Genomic DNA, 12,734 nt, shown 5'->3' with positions numbered 1-12,734 from the left:
ACGGGACTGGCGTCGCACATTTATTGAGCGGCCCGGACAGGCCGGGGGCGGGCCAGGGCCCGTCCCCGTGCCCGGTGCCGCCGTCACTCGCGGAACTTCCACTCCTGGCGGCACATGGGGCAGTGCTGCTGCACCTGCTGCGAGTTCAGCCACTTGAGGATGCAGTGCATGTGGAAGCAGTGCGAGCACTGCCCCCACACCAACGGGCAGTCGTCGCCGGGCACCTTACCTGCGGCACGGACACACCGTCAGCCCCGCCCAGCGCGCAGTGCCCGGTGCCGGTGCCGGTCCCGTACTCACAGTCGGGGCAGCAGCCGTTGAAGGCCATCCGGCAGATGCCGCAGTTCTCGTCGTTCGCCACCCACAGCCAGGACGCGACTCCGTGCCAGCTCCGCACGCGGACCCGCATGTCCCGGTCCCGGTCCCGCCGGAAGTGCCGCCCGCCCCACAGAGCTTCGCGCGCCCGCCGCCCCGCGCCTCGGCCCCGCCTCTTCCGCTTCCGGCGCGGGCGCAGCGCGGCCGGAAGTGCGGGTGGGAGCGGTGCCGCCATCATGGCCGACAAGATGGACATGTCCCTGGACGACATCATTAAGCTCAACCGGAGCCAGCGTGGGGCCAGCCGGGGCGGCCGGGGCGGCCGGGGCCGGGGCGGCACCGCACGCGGGGAACCGGCCCGCGCCCTACAGCCGGGTACGGACGGGGCAGGCGGAGCTTGGGCCGCGGCGGCGCGGCGGGCCGGGGCGGAGGGTCCGCGCGGGGCGGGGGCGCGGACGCGGGAGGCCCTTTGTCCGCTCCCGGCGCGGCCGCGGGGCCCTGGCGCCGGTCAGCCACGTCCCGGTCTCGTTGCAGCCGAAGCAACTCCCCGAGAAGTGGCAGCACGACCTGTTCGACAGCGGCTTCGGGGCGGGGGCCGGCGTGGAGACCGGCGGAAAGCTGCTCGTCTCCAACCTGGACTTCGGCGTTTCGGATGCGGACATCCAGGTGCGGCTCGGGGAGGCGCCGCGGGAAGCGGGGCCTCGTTCGTTGGCCCCGGCCGGGTGCCCGCGGGAGCCCCGCCGGCCCTGCTCCCACTGCGCTCGGGGCCGAGTGAATCCCTGGTCATGGGGTTGGTACTATATGCCTGCTTTGCCGCGGTCGTGGTGGTCTCCAGGGGGCTGGAAAATCCAGTTTATAGGTGCTTTGTAAGTACCTGGTGCACAGGGAGTGATGCTGTGGCTGCTGGATCATGCTGTGACTGGAGGATCACTGTGAGCTCCTGCTCTGCAGAGCTGTAGCTGTCCCTAACCGTGCCCTGGGCTCTGCTGCTTTGTCAGTCCACACTCTGGTGGGTGTCAGGGGGTTCCCAAAGATGCAGCCATCAGTGTAGCCAGGTAGTTATTTGTCACGAGAACAGCTCCTCTGCCTTGGTGTCCTGCCCTCCACCTGTCATGGCCATGCCTGGCTGGGCTGTCAGAGCCCACGGTGCTTGGGGCAGCTGCCTCAGGGCTGGAGGCTGAGGGGTGTCCCAGGGTCAGGAGTGGGCTGTGAGCTGTGCAGCATTGAGTGCCACGTGTGTCCCTGGCGGGGCTCCTGCACCACAGAGTGCTACCATCACCCTGGCCTCTGGCTCTCGTGGCCTCACCACGGAAAACCAAACCACTGCTGTGAGACTCTCCTCATCAGTTCGTTCATTCAGCCTCTCCTCCACCCATCTGGCTGTGTGTGGGGAATGGGAAAGGAGCTCTGGCAGGTCCCCTACTCACTGGGTAGTGTGCTGCACTCCAGTTCTTTCCCTCGTGTAAGTTCAGACTGGATTTAAATAAGTTCCTGTTTGTTGCAGTGAGGCAGCAGTGTAAAACTCAGCGCCTGTGCCCTGTGTGCAGCTAGGACTCACTTCCTGCTGCTGCACAAGCTCCCACTGGGGTTTGTTTAGCAGCAGGGCTGGCTCAATATCTTTGGCCCCCAGCCCCATAATTTAGCATTGCCTCAGATGTGGTTTTGTTCCTGTGCTAATGCCTCTTTGTGTGGTGTGAGAGGCCGAAGGCGCTCTGGTCACAAAGGAGCTGTGCAGTGTTCCTCCTTGTGTCCTCTGAGGCAGGAGCAGCTGACCCGGGCTCTGGGCAGAGCTGACACAGCCTCACCTGCCACATTCTGTCCAGAAAGCATCTGCCAGGTGCCCTTTGCAGTTCTCCTGCAGCAGCCCTGCTGAGAGCCCTGCTGTGACTCGGAAGCAGGTTGACACAGGCAGTGCAGTAACCTTGTTGCCTTCCCACATGTAGTGCCTGAGAAACAAAATTGGGTGCCTCTGTTGCTGCCTCTTTATTTCCAGCCTTTGTGGCAGCAAAGGGCAGACCTCAACAGAGGACTTTGCTGGGCTCCATTTTTGGGGTATGTTCCTGATGGGCACAAGTCCAGCAGTAAAAGTGCCATGGTCTCGTGGATCCCTGCACTCACGTGGTCATTCTCCTCTGAGAAAGGTGTCTGGGGTCTGCAGTATTTTTAATTGTTGCCACTTTGATTCATCTTCAACAAAGACCTCCAGTTCCCCTGGGGGAAAAAAAAAAAAAAAAAAAAACAACAAAAAAACAAAACAAAAACAGGTCAGCATCCCTTGAATCTGCTTCACTGGCTGTGAATGTGCCTCCTGCAGGACACGAGCGTGGAGTCCTGCTTGATTTTGCCACTTGTGACAGCTGCCTGGAGTCTTGCAGACGGGCTGTGCTCCGCTGTGCTACTGGGTGTTTGTCCAGGCTGTCTGAGGCGGTGGGACGAGCACTGACACCGAGTGTGTCTGTGGGGTGCTGCAGTGTTGGCAGCACTGATGGATGGGCTCCTTTCTCTCCCATTCCCAGGAGCTCTTTGCGGAGTTTGGGACCTTGAAGAAGGCAGCTGTGCACTATGACAGATCTGGCCGCAGCCTGGGGACGGCAGACGTGCACTTCGAGAGGAAGGCCGACGCGCTGAAGGCCATGAAGCAGTACAACGGGGTGCCCCTGGACGGTGAGGTGGCGTTCCTGTGGTGGAGCGGGGTCCCTGCATACCCGTGTCCCTCCCCTGGTGCCTTTCTCCCTCACCCCAGTCCCTCCTGCCCCGTGTGTGTGTCCTGCTCACGGCTGCTCTCCTCCCGCAGGGCGCCCCATGAACATCCAGCTGGTCACGTCACAGATCGACACGCAGCGGAGACCAGCACAGAGGTGGGGGAGCCCCTGCCCGGGCAGGACCCCTCCCTGCTGGGGAGCCTGGGTCCTCTTTGGCTTCACTGAAGGCACTAAAACGCCGCTTTTAAAACTTACAGTGTAAACAGAGGTGGCATGACCAGAAACCGCGGGGTCTCAGGGGGATTTGGAGGTGGAGGCAACAGGCGAGGGACTCGTGGTGGGAACAGAGGGAGAGGCAGAGGAGCTGGAAGAACTTCCAAACAGCAGCTCTCTGCAGAAGAACTAGATGCACAGCTGGATGCTTACAATGCCAGGGTAAGTGCTGCTTGGGCGTGGTAGTGGGCTCCCCACAGCATCTCATCCTGGAAAGCTGGCAGTCTGGAGCTGGCAGAAAAGAGAAAGCATTTTCCAGCTCCTTGGACTGAAGCAGTCTCACTCCGAAGCTGTGCTGTGCCTTGGCTTGGGCCTGAGCTTCGCTTTCCAGAGCAGTTTGTCACCTGTTCCTGATGGCTGAGGAACAGGCTCTGCTCTTGCCAGGCTCCGTAGCTGGAGCAGCCACTATGAGCAGCAGCTGCAGAACAAAACTCACAGAGCTGATAGGCTGCAGGAATGGGAAAACAAAGGAAAATCTCATGTGGAAGAGCTGTGTGCTGCTGGGGAAAGGGTGTAATGCTGGTGGCAGAAATGAGCCATGGGCAGGTTGTAGCTGTACCTGGAACTTGCTCAGCCTGTGCCGTAGCTGGGCCAGGATCCAACAAAGCCGAGGCCACAAGGACACCGAGTGGGTGGTTCAGGACCAGGACAGGTCAGGGCAAGAGCATGGAAGGAGTGTGATGAGCAGGACTCCAGGGAAAGCCCTGGAGCAGAGTCGGGGAGCGCTCCGCTGTCGTGCTCAGCACGGTGCGCTGTGCTTGCACCCCCCTGTCCCTGTGCCCCGTGCCTGGGGCTCAGCAGAGCCGGGCTGCCCGCAGGGCTGGGTGGGCTCAGGTGCAGGGGTGCTACTGTGCCAGGGCTGTGCTGACATTCCTCCCTCTCTTCCAGATGGACACCAGCTAAAGCGGCAGCAGTGGGCGCAGGGAAGGACTCCAATCTTGCTCCACACTCCCGGCAGGGGCTGCGGCTGTGGCTACTACTACCGAGGATGGGATTTGTTTTACTTTTACGTTCTGGGATAGGTTTTAACTCCTGTAAAGGTTTTTTTTAATTCTCAGCAGACCTGTTTTGTACCGAGTTATTTTTGGGATAAATTTTTCTGGTTGCCTGTTGGGCCAAGGTGGCTTTTTCACCTTTGCCGTAATAAAATAGAACCATGTCTAGAGCTGTGGCTGGTGCCTTGCTGCGGTCCGCGCCCCGTCCCGCTCCCGCACATACCGTGATGCTCCGCGCCACTCTGCCGTGTCCCGGTCCTGGTCCCGTTCTCGCTCGCGGACCGCTCTCCTGCCCCGATCCCTGTCTGCCCCGCCCTGCCGGTGCTGCCCCGCTCCGCCTCGGTCCCGCCCATCCGGTCCGTTCCGCCCCTCCCATGCGCCCCCCCCTCCCCCCCCGGCCCAATCAGCGCGCGGTCCGCGGCCGGAAGCGCGGCGGCGGCGCGGCGGCGAGTAACGGGAAGTGCCGGGCGTGTCCCGGAAGTGCGGGGGCGCGCGGGGCCTGGGCGGATCCGCGGCGTTGGCAGCGCAGCGCGGAGCGAGCGAGACCGGTACGGCGGGAGCGGCGGGGGGGTGAGGCACGGCGGGCCGGGCGCGCCGCGCTGGCCGCGGGAAGGGCCGGGCGCGGCCGAGGGGCGGGCGCGGGCGGGCTCCCCTGAGGGGCTGGGGCGGCTCCCGGCGGGCTGTGCTCGGTGCTCGGGCCGAGGGGCGGTGCGGGGATCGCCCGGCCCGACACGTCCCGCGCTCGGCCGTGCCTCCGGCGCGCACGGGCTGTCCATAAATGGCCGCTTGGCGTGGAATGAGGAACTGGGAGGCTGCACAAGAGCCGGGCTGCTCCGCGGCGAGGCAGGGCCATTCCACCCCGGCCGCCGCGGGCCGGGTGCGCCTCGAGCGCCGGCGGGGGTTTGCACGGGGGCCGCGGTTCCTGCGCTGCCCCGCCATCATCACTCCAGCGGGAGCAGTGGCGTTTTCCCGAGAGCTGGCTGGGAGCCGTGAGCGTCGTTTGTTTGTGATGGGAAGAGCCCCTGGCCGCGCTGGTTCACTTGAGGGTTTCGGGTCTGCTCTCTTGCTCCGTTTGTCCAAGCGTTTTTCCAGTGTGGAGGAGCTTATTCCATGGCTGCAGAGTGGGGACAGTTTCACCGCTGTGGGTTCGGCTGCTGGCACACAGGGATGGGTCACAGTCCCGGCTCCAGGTACCCACGGTGCTGGTGTGCATCCCTGGTGTGGCACTGCCAGTGGCTTTATGCTTTGGAGCTGTTTGTGAGCCCTCAGCCTGGCTCTGCACGGTTCACCCCTGCAGGTGAACGACAGGTCAGGGATATGTCAGAGCAAAAAGAAAAAAAATCCTCCATCCTCAGACTGCCGAATCCCCGCTGGGCAGCAGTGTGTCCTCCTGTTCCCAAGTCCTTCCCGCGTGGGGCTGTGAGTCACCCTGGGGGGATCAGGTGGGGTGAGAATTCTCTGGATGCTCTTACAGAGCAGCTGGTGCAGCAGTGGTACCTGGAGATGCCCTGACAGCGCCCAGCCTCAGGAGGTGCCAGCTGGGCTCCTGTCCTGCCTGTGCTGCCCGTGTGGAGCAGCCCGGCTGTTCAGGCTGTTCTGGCTCCCCGTCCTGGCACAGCAGCTGGGACAGGACCCTGGAGAAGCGCTTACTGCTGGGTCACATTCCAGCGAGCTCTCTGGGTGGCTGCGCGGGAAGAAGGAAGGGTGGGGACTGCTGGAACGGCCCTGCTGCGTCCACGGCTGCGCCAAGGCCTGGCGGCTGTCGGAAGCCGATTAGCTCATCTGAAGATACTCTGACTAATGCTGGCCTCGCTGCTGCCGTGGATCAGGATTCCAGGAGTCAGTGGTTCCCGCTGTCTGCTCGGACACCAGCAGGGATATTCCCGCTGGTGCTGCTGCTGGCAGGAGGTGGGGCTCTGGCGTTGGCTGCTGCAGCTGCTCTGTCCTGCTCTAAACACGCTGAGAATCCGGAAGAATCTGCTGGGTTGAGGGAGCAGTGAAGGCAGAGTGCAAATTCCCAGGATTCAGCCTCCTGCTGCCTTCTACAGGCTGCTGTGATCCTGAGGACCTCCTGGGAGCTGGGGTCTGTTTCTGAAGGTCCAGGAGCCCTTCTGTACCCTGCTTCCAGCACAGGCTGGGGTCCCTTCCTGCAGCCCTGGCAGTTCCTGGGGGGCTGTGCTGTTCCACAGAGCAGGGGGTTCCCCAGGACCTGTGGGTAAGCTGATAGGAAAGGTAAGGGCTGTTTCTCCACAGCCAAGCCCTGGCCTGCAGTGCTGACTGGAATCATGCTGGTTCTGGTCCCCTGCGGTGTTTTCAGTCCTGGTGGGCTCCTGTCACCTTAGAAATCCTGAGAAGTTTGGGGTGGGTTGTGATTAATCTGTGTGCTGGGTATGCATGATTCTTCAGCTGTGGATCACAGAAGTAAGGCTGGAATGCAGGAATGTGAGCAAAGAGCTGGGGATTTGGGGTTTTGGTTGATTTGGGCTTTCTTTTGTGCCCTCTGTGTCATGATGGTTGCTAAGTACCAGTTTGTGGGAGGGGCTCCTCGTGGGTCTGGTGGAGATGGGGCTAGTGATGCGTGGGAGAAAACTGTCACCGTTGTGTTACACGAGGGTCAGCTGTTGAGGAGTGGCAGCTCTGTGCTGACACCAAACCAGTGCATTTCCAAACTGGCCAGGAGAGGATTCTGGCTCTTGGAGGTGACCAGCTGCTGGCAGTCAGGGCTGTGAATGCCAAGGCTGTTCCCAGTCAGTGCAGCTGTCTCCCAGCGATGGGAGCTGCGCTGGGACTGGTGCTGTTGTTCACAGAGCACTGGCTCCAAGAGCTTCAGGTGCTGGAGCAGAGGCTCCATGGCTCCTGCTGTCCTTGATCTGGCTGTGTGTGAGAGATTTTGTCTCTGCTTGGTCTGAAAATTGGAAGGTGGATGGTGCCCATGGATGCTCCTACACAGAAGTGTAGCTACCACTGTTGGAGATACGTGTGTGGTTGCTAGTGGATCCTCTGCCATTAGTGTGCTCTCACAGAAGGCTCAGTCACAGAATTTGGGAGTCACCACAAGTTTGGAACTTCGATTCTGTAGAGCTGAAATTCTGTCTCTTTCCTGGAAGCTGCAGGTATCCTCAGAGCAAGGTGTGAGTGTTAGAATGAACTGTGGACCATGGGAGGTATAGTCTAGCCCAGAGGTGAGCCAAAGGACATTGGAGGAGGGGATTGGGCAGGATGCAGGGAGGAGATGGAGCAGTGCAGGGTGTGTAAGTGAGCGTTTGCTCAGCACTTCTAGGAGTCCTCAAGCCTGGCAGCTGTTTGGGAGAAGCAAGGGCCTGGGTTTGATATGGAGACACTGGCATGAAATCTCATCAGTTGTTCATCTGTGACATGAGACTAAATGCCCTTTTGAAGACAAATTTCCACACCATTCAGTGTGAGGATGTTGGAGGATGCCATGTGGAAGGGCCAGCTGTTTGCTGTGCAGCTGCAGCAGGAAAAGCTCCTGGCACAGATGCTTGTGCCACACAAGGCCAGAGCCCTGGTACAGCCCCATGGTGCCACATCATCCCCCAGTGCCTTTCTAAAGCTGTGCCAGAGTGTTCTGAGTCTTTAGAGAGTCCAAGTTGGTATTTGCCATAGGATAACCCTTCAGACAACGTGCCCTGTGGAACACCAAGAATTCCTGAATGTGTCATTGGCTTTTACGAGGATTTTAATGGAGTGTTGGCATCACCTTTGCCTAGCCCTTGGTGTGGCTGGGCATTTCCTGGGCAGAGTCCTGGGCAGCTGAGCCAGGTTCCACATCTTGTTTATTTAATTGTCTGTTTCCCTGGTTGTGTGTGCCACAGATCCTTGCAAAGGGCTGAGCCAGGTGTCTCATCCCACTCTGCCAAGGCACCTTGCACAGAGCACTGACATGACAGTTACAAAACATGAGCACCAGGTCCCAGCAGAGGCTCCTGGCATTCATGCCAGTGGGGAGACAGAGGCCTGCTCTTAGCTGGAATCCTGTTGTGGAGAGCAGAACTGGGTTTATTCTGGGCTCTGGTTTATTCCAATTGAAAGCCTCACCTGGTCGATCTTGTGGAGGAGAATGTCCTCCCTATGGCTTTGGGGTATTTACACTACAAGCAAAGCACTGAGGTTGAATTTTTTCTCACTCTTGCCTGGGCCTCTGCAGGCTGAAGATGAGACGTGGCCTCTGGAGGGTTCTGCAGGGCCTGGGGGCCTTGGCAGGGCTGTGTCTCCCAGGGACCAGCGTGAAGGGCCCCAGAGAGAGTGGGAGCCTGCAGAGTGACAGCAGAGCAGTTTTGGGGAGCCCTGCTGCTGGAGTGTTGGTCGGGGCAGTCACAGCTCTCCTCTCTCCTTCAGTGTGGTCACGTGTGTGAGGATGGCGGAGCAGGAGCCAACGGCAGAGCAGCTGGCCCAGATTGCAGCTGAGAATGAGGAGGATGAACACTCTGTCAACTATAAGCCACCTGCCCAGAAGAGCATCCAGGAGATCCAGGAGCTGGACAAGGACGATGAGAGCCTGCGCAAGTACAAGGAGGCCCTGCTGGGCGCCGTCACCGTGAATGCAGGTGAGTTCTGGGGTGTGTTGGTCCCTTCTGGCCTTGCCTCTGCTCCCAGCTGGGAGCTGTCCTCCCAGCTCTGTGTTTGAGCAGGAGCACAGAGCTGTGCCTGTGCTCCCCGTGCCCATTGCTGGCTCAGGGACTCAGGGGCAGAGGTGGCACTCTGCCTTTGTGGAGTACTGCGGGCAGGGCCTGGTGCAATGGAAGCCCTGACCCTTACAGAGTTGGAGCCTGTTTTTGCTGGGTTTTGTGCTCTTTCAGGAAGTTCTCTGGAAGGAAAAGGAGCTGTGCTGGCCAATGTCGAGGATGAGTGTTTAACAGCTTTATCTCTTGTCTCTAGATCCCAACGCTCCAAATGTGGTGGTGACCAAACTGACCTTGGTGTGTGCTACTGCTCCAGGGCCCCTGGAACTGGACCTGACAGGTGAGCTGGGAGGGAATGCCAGCCCTGCTCCTGGGCACGGCTGGCAGGAGCACTGCTGGCAAGGTGGCTGAGCCTTCCTGTGTCAGGAGTGCTGGCAGCAGAGCACAGTGCTTTGGCCCCAGCAGGTTCTGTACCTGGAACCCAGCAGCAGTTCCGTGACACCTGGGTGTTTTGTAGAGGTGTGAGGGGCCAGATGGGGCAGGCAGATTCTTCCAGCCTGCATGGTGACATTCGTGGCAGCTTCGAAATGGTGACAGCTTTGGAGCAAACATCTGCAAAGAAACAGTTTGGAATTGATTGCAGGGTTGTGCTGCAGTGTCTGTTGCAGGGCATTGCTTGCCTGGCTCCGGCAGCAGAGAGGGCCCTGCAGCTCCTGCCCCAGCTGCTCGTGCCAGGGAAATTCACTCCAGAGCACAGCACAGCACAAAGGAGCTCTGAGCAGCCCTCTCCTGTCTCTGTAGGTGATCTGGAAAGCTACAAGAAGCAAGCATTTGTGCTGAAGGAGGGCGTGGAATACCGGATAAAAATCTCCTTTAGGGTAAGGATTCCAATCTGGGAACGGAAGGAACGGGACAGCGGTGCCGGCCTGGGGAGCACCCATGCCCTGCAAGCGGGATTGTGCTGAAGGAATGGGCTCTTCCTGCAGGCATGGGCAGCATGAATGGAGACCTCCTGCTCAGTCCTTGCTCCTCTCTCTGCAGGTAAACAGGGAGATTGTGTCAGGATTGAAGTACATCCAGCACACATTCCGGAAAGGTGTGAAAAGTAAGTGCTTCTCTGTGACCTGGTGCTGCTCTGTGTGAGTGAGGGCTTCCTGCTCATCTTGCTGCTGTGACAGGGGCTGCCCAGCAGCTCCTCACGGGAGGGGACAGTCCTCAGTGCCACGGGGCTGTGGAGCTCTGCAGAGCTCCTGGACCTGCAGTGGTGGGGCAGCCCATGGTCCTGGCTGCACAGCATGTGATGTGATTCCCCCAGAGCACATTCCCCCCTGAGCTTGGCAGGAAGCAGCTCACAGCTGACAGCACTGCCAGTGCTTACAGGTCACTCCCCACAGGAGGGGCCCATTCCTGGGGGGAAGGGAGCTCTGAGCTGGGTGAGATTCCTATTGTTACAACTGCTCTGGGGATTGTTGTAACAGTAACAGACCTTCCCTTTGCTTCAGCCTTGCCCGAGATGCATGGGAGGCTCCTGAACCTCTTGGTGCCTCTATGGAGCCTCCATACGCCTCTTTTTGTCTTTTTAGTTGACAAGACCGAATACATGGTTGGGAGCTATGGCCCCCGAGCAGAGGAGTACGAGTTTCTGACCCCCATGGAAGAGGCCCCAAAGGGCATGCTGGCCCGGGGCAGCTACAACATCAAATCCAAGTTCACAGATGATGATAAGACTGACCACCTGTCCTGGGAGTGGAACCTGACCATCAAGAAGGATTGGAAGGACTAGCCCTTCCTGAGGCCAAACCCCAGAGAGCGTGAATCAGACAGTGGCTACCGTAGAATTCCCCCCCTGTACCAAAGTGCTGACATTGGAACCCTCTTACCTGTCACCCCCATTATCATTTGACCAGAGAGCTCAGTTTTTTATGTGCCCCCTCCCCAGAGAATTGCTGAGTGCATTGACCAAACCATGCTGTCTGCATCTGGTCTCCAGCTGCCCGTCCTGGGGCTGTGCTGCCCCAGCACTGAGGGGAGTGCCCACTCCCTTGCCAGGCCCTTTCTTGCTTCCCACCTTCCTTTTTCCAGGAGGTGCCAAAGGGGAGGAACCCCTGTTAGGATCCTGTGCTTGGCTTTCCTGCACACAGCTCAGGGTAGCTACTGCCTCCAAGTAGCTGAAGAATTTTGGTGCCAGGCAGCTGTCAAATCAGTTTATTGGTTCAAGTGTTGTCTGCCTGCCCTTTCCGCCCTGTCAGTGTCCTGGGCAGCTTCATTTGTGGATGTTCCCTGTAACCATGATGCCTTAAATGTGTAACATGTATCCTCTAGGGAGGGGGTCCTGCCTCTGTTACACTTTTTAAACGCCACCTGCCCTCCCCATCTGTTGGCATGGGCTCAGCTTCGTCACGCCCCTCATGTGTTATTAGGAAAGATTCACAACTTCCCACTTCACTGCTGGTCCGTTCCTCACCCGAGACAGGACATCTCCAGAGGGGAGAGGGTGTGACATCCTGGGTGACGCCTGGCCACCCTTCCTGGCACCCCGAGCACTGGCCTGGCTGGCCCAGCCTCGCCCCGCGCTCTCGGGTGCCCCGTGGCGCAGAGGGGCTGGAGGGCAGGGCGGTGCAGGGCTCACCAGTGCTGCCATCGCCTCGCACTTCTCACTGCAGCCCAGGTAGCTGCAAAGCACTGAAATTCCAGGACAGCACTGCCCTCCTGGCTGTTTCGGGCTGAGGATGGACAAGTCTGTCTCTGCAGCTGCTCCTGATGCGATCAACAAAGAGCTTGCGACGGACAAGTGTTCTGAAGCGGTTAATGCCTTATGTATCTGTTCTGCCTTTAAAATCTGTGCCTGGCCTGTAGTTATTGCCTTGACACTCGGCCCCCGTGCCTGCCACAGACCCGCAGCGTGCCGGCCTCCACCCTTGGCTGCACAGCTGCAGCTCTTGGGGCAGAGAAGCCCCAGGGGCCCCCTGCAAGGCCCCGTGGCTGGGCAGGCACGTGCCACCTCTGCAGCCCTCCGGTTTGGATCTACCACACTGAGGTTAGAACTGGGACCAAGTACATGTGGCTTCTCGTAGCTACGTCTTTGCCTCTAACTGCCCTCGCCCTGCCCCTAGAGTTTTTTTGGTTAATTTGATTTGGTGTGTATTGTCTGTAAGTCCTAGACCCAGGTTAACAGGTTTGGAATCATCGTCTGCTTCTCCTTTTATGACAGTTAAATAAAATCTTTGAACTGACCGTGTACTGTCCATGCTGGATCTTCAGCATGAAGTGGCTAAATGGGATTTCTGTAGACACTTAGGGTGGGAGAAGACCAGGATCTCTGGGTTTGCTGGAATGTGAAACAGGATCTGGGACAGGAGAGGCCTCATGGCAGTATGTGCAGGATCTGTCCCTTGCTGTTTGCCCTGTTCTGCACTGCCCACAGTGAGGGGTGGAGTGTGTGAGGCTGTGAAAACAGGGATTTCCAAGGGGGGCCTCTTGCCAGCAGAGGAGCAGACGGCTCTGAACCCACAGCACGACTGCTCCAGCTGCACACGCAAAGGGAAATTCCTGTGCAGTCACAGGAATGAGGGAGGCGATGAGAAAACGCAGTCCAGGAGAGGCAGCACGATAAGAGCCTGCGGATGTTTACAGAGCATGTGGCATGTTTGTGTTAAGGATAAAGGAAAGTGTAACCATGAAAAGCTCTTTATAGAATCCATGGTGTGAGAGAACCTGGAGGAGGGGACTCGGCTCTGCTCCTGGTCAGACTCGTGAAGGTAACTGAGAACTCCATCTTGTATTTGGAGCTCACAGCACAGGCCCCT

The 12,734-nt window shown here is 59.1% G+C and overlaps 3 protein-coding genes across 3 annotated transcripts; 2 read left to right on the top strand and 1 right to left on the bottom strand.

Annotated features, from left to right (window-relative positions):
- Positions 1-7: 7 nt before the first annotated feature.
- On the bottom strand, positions 8-493 carry ANAPC11 (anaphase promoting complex subunit 11). The gene is made up of 2 exons (XM_041409602.1): positions 301-493; positions 8-229 (listed from the first exon to the last, which is right to left on the bottom strand). Exons 1-2 carry the CDS (start codon positions 407-409, stop codon positions 84-86), a joined length of 255 nt encoding a protein of 84 aa, XP_041265536.1. The 5' UTR covers positions 410-493; the 3' UTR covers positions 8-83.
- A 58-nt stretch (positions 494-551) lies between these two features.
- Positions 552-3,476, top strand: ALYREF (Aly/REF export factor). The gene is made up of 5 exons (XM_041409604.1): positions 552-671; positions 712-981; positions 2,832-2,979; positions 3,110-3,173; positions 3,275-3,476. Exons 1-5 carry the CDS (start codon positions 552-554, stop codon positions 3,474-3,476), a joined length of 804 nt encoding a protein of 267 aa, XP_041265538.1.
- A 1,223-nt stretch (positions 3,477-4,699) lies between these two features.
- ARHGDIA (Rho GDP dissociation inhibitor alpha) lies at positions 4,700-12,161 on the top strand. The gene is made up of 6 exons (XM_041409595.1): positions 4,700-4,833; positions 8,645-8,853; positions 9,185-9,268; positions 9,730-9,806; positions 9,970-10,033; positions 10,512-12,161. The coding sequence occupies exons 2-6, from the start codon at positions 8,664-8,666 to the stop codon at positions 10,709-10,711; spliced, it is 615 nt and encodes a 204-aa protein (XP_041265529.1). The 5' UTR covers positions 4,700-4,833; positions 8,645-8,663; the 3' UTR covers positions 10,712-12,161.
- Positions 12,162-12,734: the final 573 nt, after the last annotated feature.

Source organism: Onychostruthus taczanowskii, unplaced genomic scaffold (assembly GCF_017590055.1).
Source record: "Onychostruthus taczanowskii isolate IOZ18803 unplaced genomic scaffold, ASM1759005v1 scaffold30, whole genome shotgun sequence".
Lineage (NCBI taxonomy): Eukaryota > Metazoa > Chordata > Aves > Passeriformes > Passeridae > Onychostruthus > Onychostruthus taczanowskii.
Note: the sequence above shows the minus strand (reverse complement) of the source record. Positions and strands in the feature narration are given on the sequence as shown.

Coding starts and splice junctions, on each gene's coding strand:
- ANAPC11 (XM_041409602.1), bottom strand. CDS start 409: ATGCGGGTCCGCGTGCGGAGCTGGCACGGAGTCGCGTCCTGGCTGTGG. Junction 230..300: donor CAACGGCTGCTGCCCCGACT/GTGAGTACGGGA, acceptor TCCGTGCCGCAG/GTAAGGTGCCCGGCGACGAC.
- ALYREF (XM_041409604.1), top strand. CDS start 552: ATGGCCGACAAGATGGACATGTCCCTGGACGACATCATTAAGCTCAAC. Junction 982..2,831: donor TTTCGGATGCGGACATCCAG/GTGCGGCTCGGG, acceptor TCCCATTCCCAG/GAGCTCTTTGCGGAGTTTGG. Junction 2,980..3,109: donor CAACGGGGTGCCCCTGGACG/GTGAGGTGGCGT, acceptor CTCCTCCCGCAG/GGCGCCCCATGAACATCCAG.
- ARHGDIA (XM_041409595.1), top strand. CDS start 8,664: ATGGCGGAGCAGGAGCCAACGGCAGAGCAGCTGGCCCAGATTGCAGCT. Junction 9,269..9,729: donor CCTGGAACTGGACCTGACAG/GTGAGCTGGGAG, acceptor CTGTCTCTGTAG/GTGATCTGGAAAGCTACAAG. Junction 10,034..10,511: donor ATTCCGGAAAGGTGTGAAAA/GTAAGTGCTTCT, acceptor TTGTCTTTTTAG/TTGACAAGACCGAATACATG.